The 21,802-nt window shown below is 43.8% G+C and overlaps 2 protein-coding genes across 2 annotated transcripts in view; one reads left to right on the plus strand and one right to left on the minus strand.

Moving 5' to 3' along the window:
- Positions 1 to 1,711: 1,711 nt before the first annotated feature.
- Positions 1,712 to 9,677, plus strand: TCFL5 (transcription factor like 5). Its single transcript, XM_075846739.1, has 6 exons — positions 1,712 to 3,139; positions 4,111 to 4,282; positions 4,444 to 4,621; positions 5,304 to 5,517; positions 6,862 to 7,003; positions 7,168 to 9,677. Exons 1-6 carry the CDS (start codon positions 2,463 to 2,465, stop codon positions 7,288 to 7,290), a joined length of 1,506 nt encoding a protein of 501 aa, XP_075702854.1. The 5' UTR covers positions 1,712 to 2,462; the 3' UTR covers positions 7,291 to 9,677.
- Positions 9,591 to 21,802, minus strand: part of COL9A3 (collagen type IX alpha 3 chain) — a 32,934-nt gene continuing 20,722 nt past the window's right edge. The window contains exons 20-32 of the mRNA XM_075846238.1: positions 21,512 to 21,556; positions 21,351 to 21,404; positions 21,008 to 21,061; positions 17,126 to 17,179; positions 16,720 to 16,791; positions 15,643 to 15,678; positions 14,063 to 14,107; positions 13,736 to 13,768; positions 12,851 to 12,997; positions 11,632 to 11,686; positions 10,813 to 10,995; positions 10,577 to 10,654; positions 9,591 to 10,461 (exon numbers count right to left, since the gene is read on the minus strand). Of these exons, the coding sequence (XP_075702353.1) occupies positions 10,280 to 10,461; positions 10,577 to 10,654; positions 10,813 to 10,995; positions 11,632 to 11,686; positions 12,851 to 12,997; positions 13,736 to 13,768; positions 14,063 to 14,107; positions 15,643 to 15,678; positions 16,720 to 16,791; positions 17,126 to 17,179; positions 21,008 to 21,061; positions 21,351 to 21,404; positions 21,512 to 21,556 (1,038 nt within the window). The 3' untranslated portion in view covers positions 9,591 to 10,279. The remainder of the gene's footprint in view (positions 10,462 to 10,576; positions 10,655 to 10,812; positions 10,996 to 11,631; positions 11,687 to 12,850; positions 12,998 to 13,735; positions 13,769 to 14,062; positions 14,108 to 15,642; positions 15,679 to 16,719; positions 16,792 to 17,125; positions 17,180 to 21,007; positions 21,062 to 21,350; positions 21,405 to 21,511; positions 21,557 to 21,802) is intronic.

Consider the following 21,802-nt stretch of genomic DNA (forward strand, 5'->3'; position numbering starts at 1 on the left):
CACAAAGGAATATTTTGTAAAAAGAAAAAAAAAAATCAAAAACCTAAATGTAGATGTTTTAGTCGGAGATGTGCTGCTATGAAATGTTTGACGGTTCTCTCGTTCTACATCGGATGCCGCTATTCAGGAGAAAAATTTGGGTCCATTGAGTTTCCCCAGGAAGTCGACAATAGTCCTGATGACTATCATCCCCCCATTATGCCCAAATTTATTAAGATAATATCCGTATATTTACTCAGTAAGTAGTGGGTGGAGATACATTTTTCAATTTTTACTCCCAGATTCCCAAAATCAACTTCTTTCCATCACTAACCTACAGTCGTTCGTTAAAGCGCACCCCTCCTTGACCGGACAGTTGGTACGTCCACCGTTTTGAAGACCACGCTGTCAAGAAATTCCCGTTTCCTGGCCCTTGGATATAAGTTTTTGAGTTTCACGACCGTCGTTCAGGAATTGGGAAGAAAAGATTTCGCGCTTGTGTTTGTGTAAAGTAGCATTTTATATGGGAGAACATCACTGTACATTACAAGTGTAAATGTTAATTTTGTAAGTAGAATAAATATCTACGATGGTTAATTTTCACTAATTGTTGGTTTTCTGACTCCACGTATTTTGCTCCGGGAGAAACATTGGCCCTTTTTTTAATGTTTATGTGAAGTATAGCCAAAAAGTGAATTACTGTTCTTTTCATCAGATTTAAAGGGGCACTCCATCCCGAATGGTAACATCACACCACAGCAACTTAAAGGGGAACTCCACTTTAAACATCTTTTATGAGTAGTACTTTTATAATTATGAAATATTATTTGATGGGGGGGGGGGGGGGCTGTGAGCAGTGACCTCATCCAAATCCTGGAACAGAGGGAGCCGTTGTGCCTAATAAATGGCCACAGATTTGTGTTTGTAAAGTACACAACGATCTTTTTGGCCTATTGTATTTTCACAATTGGCGCCATGTTTTCCCGCTACAATATGGCAGCGGACGAGGATATTTTATGCATCTCTTGAGAGGCGTTTCTTAATGTAGTAATCCACTTAAAGGGGTTGTCCAGGATTGGGGGGGGGGGGAGCCTGGAACACGGATGAGCTGCAATACCAGACACAGCCAATGGACAACAATGGCGCTGTTTCTTCTGTTTAAAAAAAAAAAAAAAACCCCAAATGCCTGTTTTCTAATCCAGAAAACCCTATTAAATTATTTCGTTTTAGTAAAATCTGATTACTAACCCGGCCTGAGTGACCTGGAGTGACTACTACTAGGCTGCTTCTCCCTTACTCTGCTGTCATCTGAGACTGGTTGCCATGGATACACTCCTGCAATCACAACCCTTTTATATAGCACGATGTCCCTAGTCTTCGGTCACTCAGATTAGGAAAGAGCAGAGATTAAGACCATCCTCTCTATCTCTTACTGCTCAAAACTCCGTGATGTTGCCCCTTAGCAACCCGATAATCTGTGTTTGCTGTTTACTAACTTCTGGAACTTGATTGGTCTATATTGGAAACAGGATGCTCATTTGCACTAGTTGCAGAGCGCCCTCTACCGCCTCGGAGTAGAAACTGTTGCCTGTCCTGTTACGGAAAGAACATAACGAGCCGACATGTATACATCAGTGAAGCCTACCAATAAAATGGCGGCTCCATTCAAGCGACGTACGTGGAAGAGTCACATGGGTTGACGTAGAATGCGTCAGGTAAGACCGACGTTGAGTGTCCCAGATGCTCCTCCATGTTTCTACCGACCGCACGCACGTCCATAATATATCGGCAGCAGTGAAGTTCGGAGATATCAGCTTTATCTCCCGCTCCCCATACACCGGTCACGGGAGTGTGAGAGGCGGCAGTGCTGACAATTAGCTGTGGTCTGTGTAGGCGGGGTTTGTAGACGGTTACCGCCTATCGAGCGATGACGTCACAGGGAGGCGGTTAAGGACGGTTTGGTTGCTCCTCCCCCGCGTTTTCCTCGTGCCGGCAGTCTGGTTGTTGTTTTCAGCGGCTCCGCACCTCTTCTAGGTGATATAATGATATAATAATACCCAGTCCTGAGCTCCTGTAAGACTCTACTCATGCCACATCCTTTTCATACCCAGATATTCAGGTTTTATCTACTTGTTGTGTATTATTATTTGTTAGAAGCGTTTCATAGCGTTAAGTGTCACGTCTTGAGATTCCTGACCGTGGTCTGTTCCTACTTCCCTGCATTTACGGTTTGCTTGTTGTTGCTTTCCGTCTTGGAGACGGTTTTATATTTTTACCCATTGACCGTACTTGATCACCTTCATTGGCGCGTTTTCCTGTTGCTCTATGTCGTCTATGTGAATTCTGTGATGTTTGCCCTCTGTATACTGTTGGAGACTTTATTGAGACTAATTATCTTTTAAAAATCTGGCGCCATTTTGCTTTACGTTTTTGGCGACAAGTTTTACTTGATATTTTTAGGACTTATTCAGTCTGACGCGATTATGTTTAGGTCTACCCCAGCACATCCTACGACTTCTAGCTGTCCCGCCGGATCTACGGACTCTTCCACCGTGATTACGTGCGCCGGTGAGGGCGGGGTTAACGACCAGGCTTCGAATTTTACTGCCGCTGAATTAAACATAGTTGAGTTGACCGAGATCGAATACACCCAACTGCACCAGCTCCTCTATTCACACACAGATTCCCAGAGTAATGAGGGTGATGTGGAGGCACGGATGAGCGCCCCTTTTTTTACATCCACTAATTTGTCCAATGCGCCTCAGTATCAATCGACGAGCCTTGCAACCAGCGGCCAAGATGTCCGCCCAGTCGTATGTCAATCAGCGGTGTCTTCTGAAAGTAATATAATAAGCACTAACCAAACCTTAGGACATGTTGGCTTTCAGGAACTGAGGATGATGATGCTTAGTGAATCCAGCTTACCTCCCCCTAGTGGTAACATGGCTGAAAAACACCCCAATAATACTAGCGGTGACTCCTCAGAGGCAGGTCCAATAAGGGTTAGCGATGGCATTCGACTCAATGAGGATTTAGGTCACATGTCTGAACCCAGGACAAAGTCTACGGTTCGTGTTCGTTTAGAGGACAGATTTAACAGTGTATCGACCGATGTACCCAGGTGTACGGAGATGCCGGAGACCGCTGTAACTGCGAACAAGTGTGTATTTTATGCTTTTCAATGTGGTCGATGGGCAATTACAGTTTAATCGTGCTCGTACTCGGGTGGAATCCAATTGTTTTTTTTGTGGGCAACACCCCTATTGTCAAATAGGTCTCCAGGAAGCTGAGATACAGGATGCTTTCTGGTGGGGTCCTAAAAAAGAGAAGCTCCATGTGTTACCTACATATAGAACAGCTTAAGTTGGGCCCCCGGTCAAATTCTTTACCCCGAGGAGCCGCTATTTTGTTAGGGAATTAAACACACTGGGGCCCAACTGGAGTTTTTCTACCATGTCAGGTTCTCTATAAAGGAGAACTCCCCAGAGAATTATATGGATGGCACTTTTTTATGTTTTAAAAATGTAAAGAGGGGTCAACACCACGCCAGTACTGATTGCACCACCAGGACCTCTATAAGAAGCTCATCTGGACCTGACTCTCCTATGACAACGCACCTACTCCTGTGCTCTGGCAGATCCAACTCTTCGTCCACAGAAATGTCCGCATCCACACTGCCTTCTGTCTACATAATGCCCCTATGACAACAACGCTAAGGTATGGGATGGAAGCATTGTCATAGGAAAAGCATGTACAGATGTGCAACCTGATGTTCAATCAGTCATATCCCTTAGTGCCTAGCTATGATCAGTGACTCCAACTTTTGAGGTAGTCTAAAATCCACCTTGTGTCTTACTAAAGGCGTCTGCTCTGTCCCTCCCCGAGCTTTACACTGCAGCTCTGCTTCAGGTCGGCTACTGTATATAGGCACAAGCTCTCCAGGATGTCAGTGCATGGAGACCTCTTTTCCATTGCAGTTCTCATGGGAGTTCTTGAAGGATAACTCTGGGGGATTGTGTGAAATACGTGAATCTGAGTCCCACATTTGCTCCAGACATTCAATAAGATTTGTAGAGAATTTACTTCCAGGACCATACAGGCCGGATATAATAACCTGGACTTTCATTACAGTTTGGTGACCATTATCCGCCACCCTTCACAGCTAATCGGAACCCAACAGCCAGGCAAGTGCCCCCCCCTAGTGAAGAACAAAGCTGCCTCATCGTCACTCCAGTTGGTACATTCCGGCATCAACCTACAGAACACGACTCCTATTGGAAACGCTGATCCCTCCCAAACACAGGTGATCACCAGTCCCCGGCAGTAAGGATAGGGACACACAGAGGGGCCGCCGGGCATTAGGAAGCTACTTTTAATGTGACAGTGAGCCCTCATACCTACTGGCATGGGTTGCACATATGGTGTTCCCGCCCCTGCTTAATTCATGTTCATGTTATTTTCCAGACTAATTCCTCTCTAAACTGCGGAGCATCCTGCCCCCTGCTGGAGGCAGCAAAGAATCAGGAGATCTCTCTGTCTCGAGGCTTTTCCTTTTGTTATCAGCAGGACATTGAATCTTCAAAGCAGAACTTGGGATCCCAAAATAAATCGCTGCCCGGGGAGGTCTTGATTAAAGTGGAAGGTGAGATCTTCATGGTTTGCATCTCTGAACAATCACCTGAGACTTGGGCTACGTTGGGCAGACGAACGTGGCCAAGCTCGGACGGGAAAAACTGCCGAAGTGCACCCGTGCGGGACGCGCATAGACTAGAGTCTATGGAGGGATGCGTGAAGCGCAAAAAAGATAGGACATGTCCTATTTTTTTAATGGACCTTTCACACCATCCGTTGAAACAACGGTCATGTGGACGGCGCCATTGAAATACATGAGTCCAGGTGACCCGGACGACTTATATGCACGGACAACTGAAAAATCAGCATTTGGCCAAATTTTTTGAACCGCCCCCCCCCCCCTAAAAAAAAAGTGTGACTTACTTGAATTACACCAAGAGAGGGGCCCTATATCAAAAGTCAGAATAGGACCCCATTATAGTCCCGGGTTTTGCCACCAAGGACAGAAGGACCTGGTGTTTCCCCCTTTATGTGCCCCCTGGCCCAATTTTTGACTTTACTTACAAAGCAGCTCCACCTCCAGGCCCCATAGCAGCCACATGATCTGCCACTATGGTATGTACGCCGTTCTTTGAGGGTATATAAAACTCCACAACTCCGACCAAAAGTGGATGTTTCGGTTTATGTGTGGAGTCACCCTTTAAGCCTTTGCCTTGCTGGACACCTTTATGACTCTGAATATCCCTTTACAGATCCATTGATTAAGCAATCAATAAAGAAGAGAAGCCGCATACATCAAGAAAACACCGACATGGAGCGGAGAGTCCTGAGTGACATTAGAAACATCTGCCAGGGGGCGCCCTGGGCACCTACGCAAATTAAAACTGCGGAGCAGGCACCTGATAATAAGCTGGCTGGCACCTCTCAGCGCAGAGAGAGGCACAATCGTATGGAGCGAGACCGCAGGTGAGGCTGTCTGATATGTGTTATGCGCTGTTACATTGCAACAAATAAACTGCATTGTGCAAACTGACGATCCATGTTGCTCCGATGACGGGTGTATAGAGCTCCACAGTGATAGAAACAGCTACCATGCGTTTTTGCTGTGATTTGGCTATTATTGTGTCAAAAATACAAACCCACAAAACCTGCTTGTGTGAATACACCCTAAGGCTGAGTTCACACGGGGCGGATACGCTGCATAAAGGTACACAGAAAAACCGCACCAAATTGTGGTGCAGTTTTTCGACCAGAATGTCCACTGCGGAAAACTGTAGAATCAGCCGGCAGGCCGGCCTCCTGGGATGACATTTGATGCCACAAGCATGAAATGGGATTGGCTGCAGAGGCGGTGGCCTGGGATGAATTGTCATCTGAGGAGGCCGGCCTGAGGAGCGTCGATGGTAAGTACGGTAATAGGGGTTTTTTTTGTTTTTTTCTAAATTACGATTTTGTCGCAACACTTCAGTGTTTGTTGCAGGTTTTAGATCTCCATTGAATTCAATGGGGAAAAGCCGCAACAAAATAGCGGCGATTCCGCAAACACAATTGACATGCTGCGGCTTAAAAAAAAACGCACCACATGTCAGTTTGTGTGCGGAATCTCCGCATATCCGGTAAATAGCGAGTGGATGATATTTCTTGAAATCTCATCCACTCTTCTGCTTTTGTATTAGGTTGCGGGTTTTCCGCAGTATTTCCGTCACGTGTGGACTAGCCCAAATGGAGTGGTCAGAACAGTGAACGGTTTCTTGCTTTTATTGCTCGCTTTGCCTGCAGGAGTCGCCCTCTACTGGTCACGTGCACGTTTTTAGCCAACACATGATGAGTAGAGAGCGGCTGCGCTTAGTCTGGGACTCATCAGTGGTCTCCAACTGTTGGGAAAGTGCTAGTCTTTGACTGGTCCCCTTCAAACCGGACTCGTCATCTGCCTGCCGCGTGATTGCTCCTTCAGCCTGTGTACAGAGGTTTACCCCCCCCCCATACATACAGCATCTGATGGCCACAGCCGTACGCTGCCACGTGAAATCAGGGGCATATGGAGCTCCAGTAGAGGCCCAATGCGCTACAATGGGAACCCTATGATGACTTTCTAAAACATAGTGGTAATATGGCCATGTGCATGAGGCCTTATATTGTGTGCAGAGCGGGGAATCACGTCCGCACAGGTTTCTACATATAAAATCCCATTGACACTTCTCCATAGAGAGCCATGCCGCACGCTTGTCCATGGCCACCCTGTCCCCACGCCGACACTCCCTCACGTAATGGCTGGTTATTAAATTCCTTGTCTTCTTCCTTTGTTTGCAGACGCAGAATTAGAGTTTGCTGCGATGAGCTGAACAATTTAGTTCCATTTTGTACAGTGGAGACGGATAAGGCGACCACGCTGCAGTGGACTACGGCCTTCCTGAAGTACGTCCAGGAGAGACACGGAGACACGCTGAAAAAGGTCAGACATCACTAGTTCTCACCAGGCCATAGGGGGAGACGAACGTGAGCAGAAACAGCCAAGCGCCATAGCAGCTACCTGTATATAGAAGTAGAAATGGCGTCACCATGCAACTTTTACTATTCCCTATGATGGTTATTATTACACTTTATTCTGTGTTCCAGGAGTTCGAAACGGTTTTCTGTGGGAGAACGGGAAGAAGAGTAAAAGTTTCCAGATTAGATGGTCTGAGATCTGGCTCAGCCCAGGAGGCGGCAGGGAGCAGCTCACTCCTGGCTGTCGAGTAACTGGGTGTAGGGTGCGCCGATAACATTCAAGGTGACCCGAGCTGCATCCACCTTGTCGGTCGGGTGTCCGGATTATTCAGTAGAACAAATACCAAATGTATCTTAAATGCAAAAAAAAACAAAAACATTGCCGGGAGATAGCAGCCCCCGAGTCGCCCCCTTTTGGTAATCTTTTAAGCCTTTTTTTTCTTGGTCTCCTATTTGGGTGATGACCCATTACCGGGCTCGTAGAGGCTGTCACCCTGCTTGCCACAAACCCTGATCCCCGTTGCACACGACCGAGTGCCACTCGAGACTTTTTTATCAGCGTCCGAGTGGCACCTGATTCACAGACACATTCACTTCTCCGACATGTCCTATCTTTCCACGAATCACGGACGGGACCCGGCCGGCACACAACGATCGCGTGCAGTAGGCATGAGAGTCATCCGTATGTTATTTACCTCCACATAACATTGGCTTATATACCATTCCGGCTCTGTAAAAAGCTGGGTGATCACCTCTATGGTTTCGGTAATGGGTCCCACTACTGGTTGTCAGTACCCATGTAGGAGACCAAAATAATATAGGACATATTAGGATTTCATACAACTCGGGGTCTGACATCTCCAGGTAATTTTTTTATTTTAGGAAGAAATGTAGATGTAGCCTAAGTTATAGTAGTAATAAATATTTCGTTGAAAGCTAAACAAAAAAAAACAACCAAAAATCTGTAAATCATCAATAGTGATGATTGTAGTTTTATCACATTTGTATATGGGGGGTGTGGAGTTTTTGATACATACATATTACATTTCAAGCTGCACAAAGAGCAGCGGTCTGCAACAAGCGTCTGATAGACTGTTGTGAAACTACTACAATACCCAGCATACACATGCATGCTGGGAGTTGCAGTTTGAGGAGAGCCACTAGTTGCAGGCCACTACTTTATAGCCTGTGGCTAGGGTGTATGTGCATGTCACAAATACTCCTTTAGAGCTGTAAGAAGCAGAACGCCAGCTTGGGTTTGCTGGTGTAATGGAGCGTGAAGCTGCGATGAAAGCCACTGAGCTCATTATTTATTTGTCGGCTGAATTTCTGCTCAATTATACTGTTTCTGTATTGGTTTATATTTATTCCATAGTAATGTACATAGCCAATGTATAGCTGTATACCTGTATTAGCTCAAATGGGCAAAAGCAACTTTTTAAAGACATTTTGTGGTACCAACCTCATCAAGGGGGGCGCCGTGGTCCCTTTCTGTCGGTGGCAATGGCACAAAATGGGGCTTATACTTGATAACTGTTACTATGAAAACATAGAGTTGTTCCTTATAGCAACCAGATTTGTCAACACATCTGTGTTTAACTTGCTTTATTTGACAAAAATGTAATTGAGGTTTACAGGGAGTACTGTCAGTGTTTCGGTTTTTGAGTTTTTTTTTGTGTAAACCAGTCTATTGTAGATGTTGAACAGCCATCTCTACCTTACGGCACCCCTATCTAATCAACCATCCACCAGAATTGCACACAATAGGGTTTATGCTTGAAAACTGTTGCTAAGGAAACATGGAGTTGTTCCTCATAGCAACTAGATTCCTGGACAGAACTTCCATGCCTTATTTGCTGTATTTGGCAGAAATGTAAGGAAGTACTTCCGGTGTTGTTCTTTGTTTACTTTGTGTAAACTACTATAATGCAAATGTGGAACTGCCATGGGTACGGAACTGCCATGGGTACGGTACTGCACCCCATATAAAAGAGCTGATCCATATAGAAGTTTAATGCAGATGTAATCCTCTCGTATAGCCGTCTCTCTAACCTGTGGCTCTCCAACTGTTGCAAAGCTACAACTCCCAGCCTGCATCTGTCAGGTTACTCTGGGAGTTGTAGTATTGTAACAGCTGGAGAGGCACAGGTTGTAGACCACTGCTCTAGAATTTTGGGATAAATGCAGTGAGTTCTTAAAAGCCTAGCTGTTGATGGGAAGTAAATCAGGAACTGCCATGGGTACTCTACACACCCCTATGATGAAAGTTGAACCCTGCTTTTGACAGTTCCCTCACCACTGTCTTAAATATTGATCTATCACTCCCCTCTTTCTAAGTTCTGCCAGGAATATTGTTAACAATGATAGTTTGGGTTGTACAAGAGGTTGTGTATGAAAGTGTTGTTGAGTAGTATTATTAGTAATATTAGAAGTAGTAGCAATAGCTCTATGTATACTATACAGTCCCTGCCCTTGTGATGGACAATGTCCACCTCTTTAAGTGTTGTTAATAAATTGCACATTTTTTGACAGTTCTTTTCCGGGTGGTGAAAGTGGCTTTATTCAGTCATTACATCAGATGAAGCAACAGGTTTTATTGTACATACAAGTCACCAAAATAAATACTATTTGTCTTCGAATCGCTGATATTCACAAGTTTGCAGCCATTTATTTGTCCAATATGTAAGGGCAGCGCGCTAAAACAGGACATAATATGCACATGATTTAAAAAACGGACTCTTTATTTTTACAACACATCATACAGTACTTCTCTAGGTCTTGGAGATGGTTTTATTACATGTCTCAGTCACACTGCAGGTTTATTTCTCACCACGCCGGTGGAGTGAGGTTCTCAAGATGGTCTTCCGTGGAAATTTCTATGTACACTTACCTCTAGCAAGATTAGACTGCAAGAGGGATGGGTTTCCTTGGTCTCGGAATGTTGGAACCTGACACAAATAGAGGGTGAGCAGCGTGCCAAGGAAACATGGCCGAAAGGAAGTCTAAGGTGAAGGGGGTGGGGTTCCAGGAAGGTAAGAAATAAATGTGGGTGCCAGGGGTAAAAAAAAAAAATCATTGTCTAGATTACTTTCACTCAGATGTTCTCCAGTTTCGTGGAGCTGGTACTCCATTCTTAAATTTTCGTGATAAAGAACCACCTCCCTGAAGGTCTTCTACGGGAAGGTCTGCCATACAACACTGTAGTAAATTGACAGTTCTTTTTCTATGTTCCATGTGAGATTTATGAATTTTTGAAACCAGATTTTCCTGCAGCGACTGCACCTTGGCAAGCGGATGTGTCACATATTCCAGGAGTTCCTTGAGCACCTACTGAACCAGATCGTCCAGTCTCACCAGGGTAACCAGGCTCCCCGTGGGCACCATCCCGACCGTCTCTGCTTGTTCCAGGAACTCCTTGTGCACCTGGAAATAATGCAAAGGTCCATGTATAAAATCATCATACAATATAGAACTTAGAGGCAGTGGCAATGGATAAAGTGTATACCACATTAATCCCCCACCGATGGTAGGACAATACCTTGCTCTCCTTGATCACCATCTGGTCCATCAATGCCTCGTCCAACTTGTCCTTTGTCTCCTTTCTCACCTAGATTACCTAGAACATAAGAAGACATTAGTCATTAGGGGTATCTCTTTTATAGCTTCAGAAGACTCTGACTGGGGGTGTATTATTCCTACGAAGCTCTGGAACAATGTTAAAGACCATGGCAACCACCCTTTATGGTCTACTTGTAGAAATCAGCCTCCCATTACCTCTTAGACCTGGGTTTCCTAAATCTCCAGTTGGCCCTCTGTATCCTGGTGGTCCACGACCGCCAGGATGTCCTATGCGTCCAGGAACACCTTGTTGTCCGGGTGGTCCAGCAGGGCCTGGTCGACCAACCAATCCTGGAGCCAAAGGTCTTCTTAGATTAGCTGCTAGCTGTGCAATTTGGTCTGTAATGACATGGAGTAAAGAAGCCTAAAACATCATATGTAGATGAAGACGCATTTTCCACATACTCCCCTCGACTGGTCTTAACCGTGGAGCTCAGCAAGGAGGACCTTTTTATTACTACCATCAAATTTATCGCAATCCCAACCCTAACATCCCTGGATATCCAGATATACTCAGACTTGGATAAATTCTTGAAGACAACTTGAAACCCTTGAAAGACAATATCCACCTAGAAGGGCTTGTGCCCAAAAAGATTGTCCACATCAAAATACTGCCCATGGTAACCAATCACATTTCAGCTTTCCGACCCTTCTTGCCCTCCATACGGGTTTCAGAACCCAGGAAAAGTAGCAAATTTGTAAGCCAACCAAGCATTTTTCGACCAACCTGTCATGAACTGTTGAATTTTGGAGCAACTATGATCCCAAATTTTTTTTCCTACTGCCCGGAAACGTTTTTTGGGCAAGAAATATGCGGATGAAACATGGACCAAAAATATGTCCACGTGAAGGAGCCATTACTTCAGGTCATGGAGATAGCATGGTGTTCCACGACCCTGCCCAGCTTTACAGCTACTAGGCGGACATTGAGTGACTGGTCCTGCTGAGTCCAGTATTTATAGTGCAGATACTCACCATTAATCATGCCACCACACAACTCCCGGATATGCTGCTCACTTGCCAGCTTGCCCTAAAACACAACAAAAACATTTACTGGAATCATTATTTGTGACCCGGTCAATAGAAATAACAGAAACCCAGTTCACATTACGCCTTCATTTTTCTTTTTTCTCTCAAGCGCTGCTTTTCGGAAACGGAAATTCAGTCCGTAAAACCACATCACAATGTAGAGCGATTTTTCGGACGGAATGTACTGTGGGTTCCAGGTCAAATACGCTGCACAGTTTTTACGTGGCGTATCCGAATTGTGGGAACCCGGCTTAACGGGTATGTTTACTTTTGCAACAGTTTTTTTATTTTTTATTATCGTTCCATTGCATCTAAAATAAAAACAGAAACGTTTCATATGATCATAAAAAAGCCTCTTACTGTTTTGTGTATACAGCTCCAATGCTTTTCTATGTGTCTCCATGCTCACAGACTACAAGGAAACCCTGCGTGTGGTCTGATCCTGCGCTCAGGTATTACTCCCTCTTCTTGCTGATCTAATCTTTAGATCTGGGTAGTATGGGTAATAAAAAGGGCTACCGGGCTGAATCAGGATACATATATATTGTCCATAGCATGAGACGTGGTCATGGGGTCCTATGGACAAATGTCACATACACAAGACGTATGTGGAAATTTTAAAGGACTATTCCATTTTTGGCACATAGTGTCATGCAAAAGTTTTTGCACCCCATGTCAAATTGCCTGTTTAGTTAATTTCCTAATTGAAAAAAAAAAGTTGACGCAACCGCTGTAGGTAGTGGATACAAGTAAAATGTGGGATGTTCTGGGGGTGTATAACACTATAGATATTTGATAGATATGTGTGCGTCTTAATAGAAGAATGTGATTGTAAATTAAAACTTTAATCGCAAAGAGCACATTTTCAGAACCTCAGTTGCGGGAATTGGTAGATAGGGGGCAGTGTGGGTACACACATCAGCTGCTATTAAATAGACTGGTCTAGGAAAGCTAGATGGCCACCCTATGGCACGCTGTCCGTATTGGTGATCACTCAGCTTTCCTAGAAGCAGGTGGAACTGCTCCTGTATCACAGGACCCTGACTGTTTTGGGGGGGTAGCAGCCAACACGTAATGATGGCACCACATACAGTAGTGTCTACAGCACTTGTTCACCCGTCATTGAGGGCCGGCATATGTGAGATGTCTGTGGGGAGATACTTACAAGGACACCAGATTTTCCTGTGATGCCAGGGACTCCTTGTTCTCCTTGGAAACCCATTGAACCTGGTGGGCCGGGGATTCCAAGTACGCCGGATGTGCCGTTGGGTCCGGAAATACCTTTAGGGCCGGTTTCTCCTCTCACTCCTGGCTGATAGGAAGACAAGGAGAAACACAAAAGTTGTGAGCACATATCACGCTGTAGTCCTTTCCCTTGTACTAAGGATGGCTTTACAGCACCTTACTGACGTTGAGATGGGGAGGGGGAGGAATTGCATGATATTGATATCTGCTGTAGTTTATTTTTACAGACATTTACAAGTTTGGGTTGGGTGCAAGGTCAGGACAAGAAGTAGGCAGCAGGAAGAGCCGCCTAGGGTATTTATATGTCTCCAATGCCATAGGTGCTGAGCTTTGCTGGTACTATTGTATGTACCGGGTGTAATAGTGTGGGTACTACTATATAGCTACCACTACTGTTATTATTCTGTCATTACCGTTGGTTGGGTTTCTGTACTGTATGGGCATAAATGCCAAGAATGGGGCTGGTACTATTGTATGTGGCTGGCACAATTGTATGGGTACTACTATATAATGTTGCCACTACTGTTTAGTCTGCCGTACTGCGTGGGCAGGGGCACTGTAGACGGGGAAGCTGCGAAGTATCTATATGCAACATTCTTCATCGCAGACCCCATTGGGGCATCTTAGATGTCATAATTTAAAGGAGCTGTCCTAGTGACAGGCATGGAATGGGGGGTCTGAATAGGAAAGGCCCCTGTTATTCCTTCAGCCTTCGGTGCCAGCCTCAACGGGTCACCCCCTGAAAAAAGAATAAATGTTTCTCAGTCCAATGGTTATGATTAAAATATTCTTAAAATTCCCTTACCTCTCCTTTCTGTCCGACCGGGCCAAATGGTCCCTAGAAAACGCATAGAAGAGAAGGAAATCAGCATTTTCTGTGCGTATTACAAATTTTCCGTGCCCCCCTTAATATGGAAGTCCCCATCCGCTGAATCAAAGACAAAGCAGTTTAATGGGTGCTAGCAAAATTGCTGAGGTTGAGGTACCTTGTGCCTCCGTTCTTTCTTTAGCAACTATGAGGATAATAATGATACTCGGAGTCCCTGTATATGATAGATCTATGAACCCTGCTGCCCCTATGTAAGGACATGGAGGGCAGAACGATATGGTCCCTGGACTGGCCATCACTTACCATCTCTCCCTTTTCTCCTGGAAGTCCGTCCGATCCAGCAAAACCCTAAAAATAAACAATAACACTTAGACAGACAGACGCCATCTAGTGACCAGGGCTGATCTCTGCTAATGCTGTGTCTGACACTATTCATGGGTGTGTTCTGCCGCTATTATGGGGGTAATGTTACGGATACACAGACTGGCACTGTCATGGGGTCATTCTGGTTGGAACTGTTATGGAGCATTCTGACATGTTACAGGGGTTACTGTGATAGGGACACTGTCTGGCACTGTTATGGCACAATCTGATGCTATTACGGGGGTACTGTTACAGGAACACTGGCTGGCACTGTTATGGCACATTCTAACGCTATTACGGGGGGTACTGTTATGAAGACACTGGCTGGCACTGTTATGAGATGTCCCTGGATAGACTGGTAATAGACACTTTTCAGAAGACACTGGCTGGCTTTATCATGGACCATTGGGACAAGTTACAGGGGTACTAATATAGGGACACTGCCTGGCACTGTTATGGGGCACTCTAACGCTCACAATTGGACAGCACTCCGGCACTATTATGGAGCGTTGGCTAATCTTGTTATGTGGGCTCTCCAGCTCGCACTTTTTTGTTAGAGTACTTTGGCTGACGTTATCCATGGTAGCATTCTGGTTGTCACTGTTATAGGGCACACTGACACTTTTATGGGGGAACTGTTCCATGAGTCATTCTGACTGTTATGGGGCACTCTTATGATGTTATGGGGCACTACTAAATGGAACCTGTTGCCTCTCCTGACGCATTTAGTTTAGTAAATACTTGGCTTCCCCATGAAATAACAATTCTGGAGCATATTTTCTTAGAACTCTGCATTGTATTGTTCCTCTGTTATTCCTCCTAGAAATTTATGAATAAATTGACAACTGGGTGTTACCATTCTCCTTGTCTAAGGGGTGTTTCCCTACACAGTCTCCCTGTTAGCACTGATTGGACTTTGTCAGTCTGTGCAGGGACACCCCCCAACTGTCACTCCCAGTTGTCAATACATTCAATAAATTCTAGAAGGAATAACAGAGGAACGGCACATGTAGAGTTTTTACAAAATATGTTCCAGAATTGTTATTTTATGGAGAATACAAATATTTACTAAAACAGACATGTCAGGGGAGGTGACAGGTTCCCTTTAAACGATCAGTCTGGTTTACACCGTTATGGAGCACACTGGCACTGTTATGGGGCAATGTTATGAGAACACCGGCTGGCACTGTTATGGGGGCACTCTGTTGTCATTCGGGTGTGGTCTGTATTTGGTTGTGGAGCTTATGTGTAAAATATATTTCCACCCCTTCTGCACCTAGAATATCCCAGAAAGCATTTCTTAAAATTTGCTAACGATGAATTAAAGAGAATCTGTCATGGCAGGCCGATCTTTCTTTCTATGGCGGCCATATTGGATGTCACCCAGTTGTCCCTTAATAGACGTTCTGACAGATGAGGACGACTCCAGGACTTTTATTTACTGTGGATTTCGGTGGTGAAATTTTCCATAGTGGGTAACGGGGCGTACTCTGTAATATTGTGCCCCGCATCATGCTCACCTGGTTGCCTTTGGGGCCAGCAGCTCCGACAGGACCCTGAAAGAGAGAACATGAGAAGGTTAAGTTGTGGCTTCCTCCAGACATTCCTGCACAGTGTGCCCCGAGTTCTGGCTGATTGAGGAGGAAGAGTCGTCCTAACAATTGCTGATTAATGAGGGATTAGAGAAAAGTCCGGACACCTCACAAGTCAAGTGTCAAGGCCATTCATAATGGATGACTGGAGCAGGGAACAGCCCAGAGCTCGAATCTCCTCACAGCCAAATAATAGATGCCAATCCAGAACATAACCGAGGTCTGTGCCCAATGTATGCCTCACATGTTATCTATCTATCTATCTATCTATCTATCTATCTATCTATCTATCTATCTATCTATCTCATATCTCTCTATCTATCTCACATCTATCTATCTATCTATCTATCTATCTATCTATCTATCTATCTATCTATCTATCTATCTATCTATCTATCTATCTATCTATCTATCTATCTCATATCTATCTATCTCACATCTATCTATCTATCTATCTATCTATCTATCTATCTATCTATCTATCTATCTATCTATCTATCTATCTATCTATCTATCTATCTATCTATCTATCTCATATCTCTCTATCTATCTCACATCTATCTATCTATCTATCTATCTATCTATCTATCTATCTATCTATCTATCTATCTATCTATCTATCTATCTATCTATCTATCATCTATCTGAGTTAGGCTATCTTCACATCTGCGTTATGAATTCAGGTTTTCTGTTCTGTCATAGGCGCAGAAAAACAGAATTTGAGCTGTGACGGATCTGTCACACAATCGACACCAACAGGTCCATCATGGTGTCTGTTGTTTTGCCAGAAAATTTGTCAAATGGTACTGAATCTGCGATAGAGCCTCCAAAGCAGATGTGAACAGAGCCTATACCAATTATGAGACACTTCTGATAAAAACCATAATATAGTTCCTGCCTTCCTGGTGCGTTATTTTACCCCTACAGGTGAGTTATATTTACGGACTATGACCATTTAATAATCCAGAATGTCTGATAATCCGGCACACCTAATTTGCCTCTTACCCGTTCTCCAAATCCACCACGGATCCCAGTAGGTCCAGGTAAGCCGGGGTCACCAATGTTACCTTTAGGACCCTGAATAAGATATGAAAAAATGGAAAGAAATATGATTATTATCACCGCCTATATAATGACTATATGCAAATGACTACCATGAAATAATAGCCATTGACCCCTTCAGTATCATGCATGGAGCAGAGGGGTAACTGGAAGCTCCTGTGGCTTAATGCAAAATCTGTAATGGCCCCCCCACCTACCATGTGCCATTTATAATGCTTGATATTCTTATGTGGCAGGGGGGCTTCTGGGCACCAGGGTCTTGTACCTCAGCACCCCTATAGCTACACCCCTGATATAACCCATCTGTAGTGTTCTGTAGGATCTTGATGTGAAGCATTGAACCACTGACCTGGTAACCACGCACTCCAGAAGTTCCAATAGGTCCTTGCAGACCGACACCACCCTGCAGAGACAAATATATTCAACTTCACCGAGGGGTGATTGTCTAGTCCTATCCCATTCCCACCACAGCTGATGGCTGAACAGTTCAGGACACAGAACATAAAGGTTTGTAACCATTGGGGCCAACGCAACGCAATAGGCACGAGAAATTCCTTTGTATATGTGCCCATTCTGGCCTTTAAGTCATAGAAGAAGCTCTTTCAGATTCTATGAGGCCATTGCCCATGGAGCATTTAACTCTGGTTGACCCTATTCCCCTTTGTTATAGGCAGTCTGACCCTGCCCGAGGGCTCCCCTACCCCTAATGATAGCAAACAAGGGATGCAAAACTAGCCCGAAGGCCATGCCACTCTTATTTCCTACAATCGATGGAAGGGGGTTAAGGGGCAAACTAGCTCTGGTCTTTCCTGTCCAAGAATGGTGGGAAACAGTGTGATGGTGTGAACCAGCACCAAATGAGAGGACTCCCATTGTGTAGACCTAGTAGTTTAGAAGTAGGAAAAACGGAACCACCGGCGCTGCTTAGATCTTTAGTCGATACAAAATACACAACCAGCGTGATGGGTTAAGTGTATAGAGTTTAATGTTGATAGGCTACGCGTTTCGACGTCGAACTGACGTCTTCCTCAGGCCAATACAGACTGTGCGGTTCCTGCCTTATTTAAGCATCAGGGCCAGGAAAAAGACCGCCAGTTGTTATAGGTCAAAGGTCACATGAGATACAGAAAAAAACCACACAGAAGGAAGAAGCAGCATTAAAAGCAATTACAAGTATCATAATACGATAAGAATGAACGGGATTAACAACATGTTTAGAAACTGTTTTAAAACTCTCAGTTCTACTGACAGATCGGTACCGTATTTTCAAAGAGAAATTTATATAACAGCAAAAACCTTTATTTATGTATAGGACTGTGGGTGAATAAACGATAATATATTAAATATTTACTTATGTCTGAGTTTTTATGTGTTTTAACTAATGTTAACGGAAGAACCAAATGAAGCCCAAGAAGTGCTGAGTCATAGCGTCCTTGGTTACTAGGAGTAAGAGAAGACTACGGGGAGCTGTAGGGGAACAAAAGGGTTTCAATGGACCGCATATTTGGACCGCACGGGTATACAATAATGGTTGAGAGCGTCCTTGGTTACCGGTTGTCACGAACACAAAGATGTCAAGGGGGAAAGAAAGGCTTATGCTGGATCGCACAGTAAGCTGCATCGGGTCGCGGGACTCCGCGCTAGGAACCTTGAAAGAGGCACCTGCAACGGAGCTGGTGAGTGGCAGGACGTCATGTTAGTGGGATATTGGTTATTAGTGATTACTATGGATCTCTTTCATTAATATCCGATTAGGTAAATGGTTATTATTTAAAAACCATCTACAAGGTTAAAACGGTGGCAAATATGTCTGAATTGGTATCGATTAAATTGATTTTGTATGTCGATATCATATATGTTTATAGAAGTTTGTAGATGGACCGACAAATTCTTTTTATAAAAATAGAATAAATTAAAACAAAATAACCTTTTAAGAGAATTTGTACATACACTGAGGAACGGGGGTCAATCTCATTAATATTATGGACTAGAGTTATTCCAATCATAGAGGTCAAAGGTAGAAAGTTAAAAACCTCTTAAAGTTGCGGTAATGTTTGCTGGTTGGTTTTTTATTATTATTTATTTTTATTTTTATTCTAAAGATGACTCAGTAAGGTCATTCAGACCATTTGGATGTAGGGTTTCCAATTTAAAAATCCAATAATTCTCCCTTTGCTTTAGCTTGACAAATCTATTTGCAAAGGGAGAATTATTGGATTTTAAATTAATGGAATTATTGGATTTTAAATTAATTTTAAATTAATGGACTCTAGTCCATAATATTAATGAGATTGACCCCCGTTCCTCAGTGTATGTACAAATTCTCTTAAAAGGTTATTTTGTTTTAATTTATTCTATTTTTATAAAAAGAATTTGTCGGTCCATCTACAAACTTCTATAAACATATATGATATCGACATACAAAATCAATTTAATCGATACCAATTCAGACATATTTGCCACCGTTTTAACCTTGTAGATGGTTTTTAAATAATAACCATTTACCTAATCGGATATTAATGAAAGAGATCCATAGTAATCACTAATAACCAATATCCCACTAACATGACGTCCTGCCACTCACCAGCTCCGTTGCAGGTGCCTCTTTCAAGGTTCCTAGCGCGGAGTCCCGCGACCCGATGCAGCTTACTGTGCGATCCAGCATAAGCCTTTCTTTCCCCCTTGACATCTTTGTGTTCGTGACAACCGGTAACCAAGGACGCTCTCAACCATTATTGTATACCCGTGCGGTCCAAATATGCGGTCCATTGAAACCCTTTTGTTCCCCTACAGCTCCCCGTAGTCTTCTCTTACTCCTAGTAACCAAGGACGCTATGACTCAGCACTTCTTGGGCTTCATTTGGTTCTTCCGTTAACATTAGTTAAAACACATAAAAACTCAGACATAAGTAAATATTTAATATATTATCGTTTATTCACCCACAGTCCTATACATAAATAAAGGTTTTTGCTGTTATATAAATTTCTCTTTGAAAATACGGTACCGATCTGTCAGTAGAACTGAGAGTTTTAAAACAGTTTCTAAACATGTTGTTAATCCCGTTCATTCTTATCGTATTATGATACTTGTAATTGCTTTTAATGCTGCTTCTTCCTTCTGTGTGGTTTTTTTCTGTATCTCATGTGACCTTTGACCTATAACAACTGGCGGTCTTTTTCCTGGCCCTGATGCTTAAATAAGGCAGGAACCGCACAGTCTGTATTGGCCTGAGGAAGACGTCAGTTCGACGTCGAAACGCGTAGCCTATCAACATTAAACTCTATACACTTAACCCATCACGCTGGTTGTGTATTTTGTATCGACTAAAGATCTAAGCAGCGCCGGTGGTTCCGTTTTTCCTACTTCTAAACTACTACAAACCGACAGCAAACCTCGTTTGGCTGTGTTGTGGACCTGGCTGCAGCTTCCTAAGTTTTGTCGACACCCATTTGGTGTCCATCACCCGAGGTGAGCGGAATTGTCTCATTGACCCAATTCTATTACCATTTGTCAGAATCTGATCTGCGGCGCCGTGTTTCTTTTTTCTACCTCACCTAGCATTGTGTAGACCTGAAGCACATCTCCAGGAGTTTTACTGAGACTATGAATAAGTAACTTACGAGCTCCAGCTGGGAAACAAGTAAAAATGTATTTACTACAAATTTGGTTTGATGGTTAAAGTCATCATTAACCAACAAAATGACTATAATGGGTGGACTGAAGAGTGAGTATGTTGGCCTAAAGACCCTGAATCTGAGGCTCTCCATGGTTCCTCTCTCCAGTTGGCTTGAAGACCCTAAAGACTGGGCTCTCCATGGTTCTCCTCTCCATAGACTCAGTGCTGGACGTCCTCCACCTGAAGCTTTACGTGGCGCGAACTACATTCAACTTTATTAAACCTTATTTGGTTGATCTGCTGTCTCCCCTCAAGTGATGTTCTCATTCATCTCAGTCCAACTCTGATGACCATCTTGATTTGTATGCTATCCAACCTATCCTACATGTGTGGCCATATTTCAGCATATAGATCTGGTTATTCTCTGAATGTATCTTAGATTTTGTGGCCACCATACCGCAGGTTGCCATCTGACCAAAGGTTATGGAGGCAACAAAAGTGACCACCGCTCTGAGCTCTCTTCTGTGGTGTCCAGAGCTGCTCCTCTACATGACGATGCAGCAGACGGATCAACATTAGGTTAAAGACCCTCAAGAATTTCCACGTCCACTTACAGCAACTCCTCTGGGTCCAGCCTCTCCTCTCTCTCCTGGAGGTCCAGCTTCACCCTGGAACAAAAAAAATAAATAAACCCCATAACTTAGTTTGGAGAAACACAAGATGTTATAACAACCAAACAATGTGGATTAACGGCATGATCAACTCTATTACTTGGGTCCTCCTTGACTCCCAAGGGCCCCTTGATTCAGGTATGGAGCTTCAGACTTTATGTACTATATATAATTGTAAGATCGTTAGAATTGTAGATTATTGTAGACCCTAGTTTGGATCTAACTACTGTGTGTCTTGTAGGAGTGTGGACAGATGCATTGCCATTGGGTGTTGGTGGATACATACGGGAATACCTGGCTCTCCAGAGGGGCCGGACTCTCCCAATTCTCCATGGCCTCCCTGAAAGAAGAATAACAGTCAAGTAAACTAATATGTCTCCAAGAAATGTTCCATCTAGCCAAACGCTACACTTGACATGACTATAGATGGTGCGTATAGACACTTACCAGTTGACCCTTCTCTCCCTTAGTTCCAGCTTTGCCAGGAAGTCCCTAATGGCACAAAAACATAGAAGATATGAGATAAGTAACGAGTCTATGAGTAATAATGCCTCAGTGATACATTGTATCTCACACGTTGTGTCCGACATATTCTTTTGTAGCCTCTGCTATCACCAATGGTCCTTATCACTGCCATGATACTCCTCATCTTCTACATCCACCTTTAGACTTTTACATAGACGGACCATTGGGTGGTTTTCTGCATGGGACTGTTTTACTAAATACTTTAATTCTGGA

The sequence above is a fragment of the Rhinoderma darwinii genome, chromosome 13 (assembly GCF_050947455.1).
Source record: "Rhinoderma darwinii isolate aRhiDar2 chromosome 13, aRhiDar2.hap1, whole genome shotgun sequence".
Classification (NCBI taxonomy): Eukaryota; Metazoa; Chordata; class Amphibia; order Anura; family Rhinodermatidae; genus Rhinoderma; species Rhinoderma darwinii.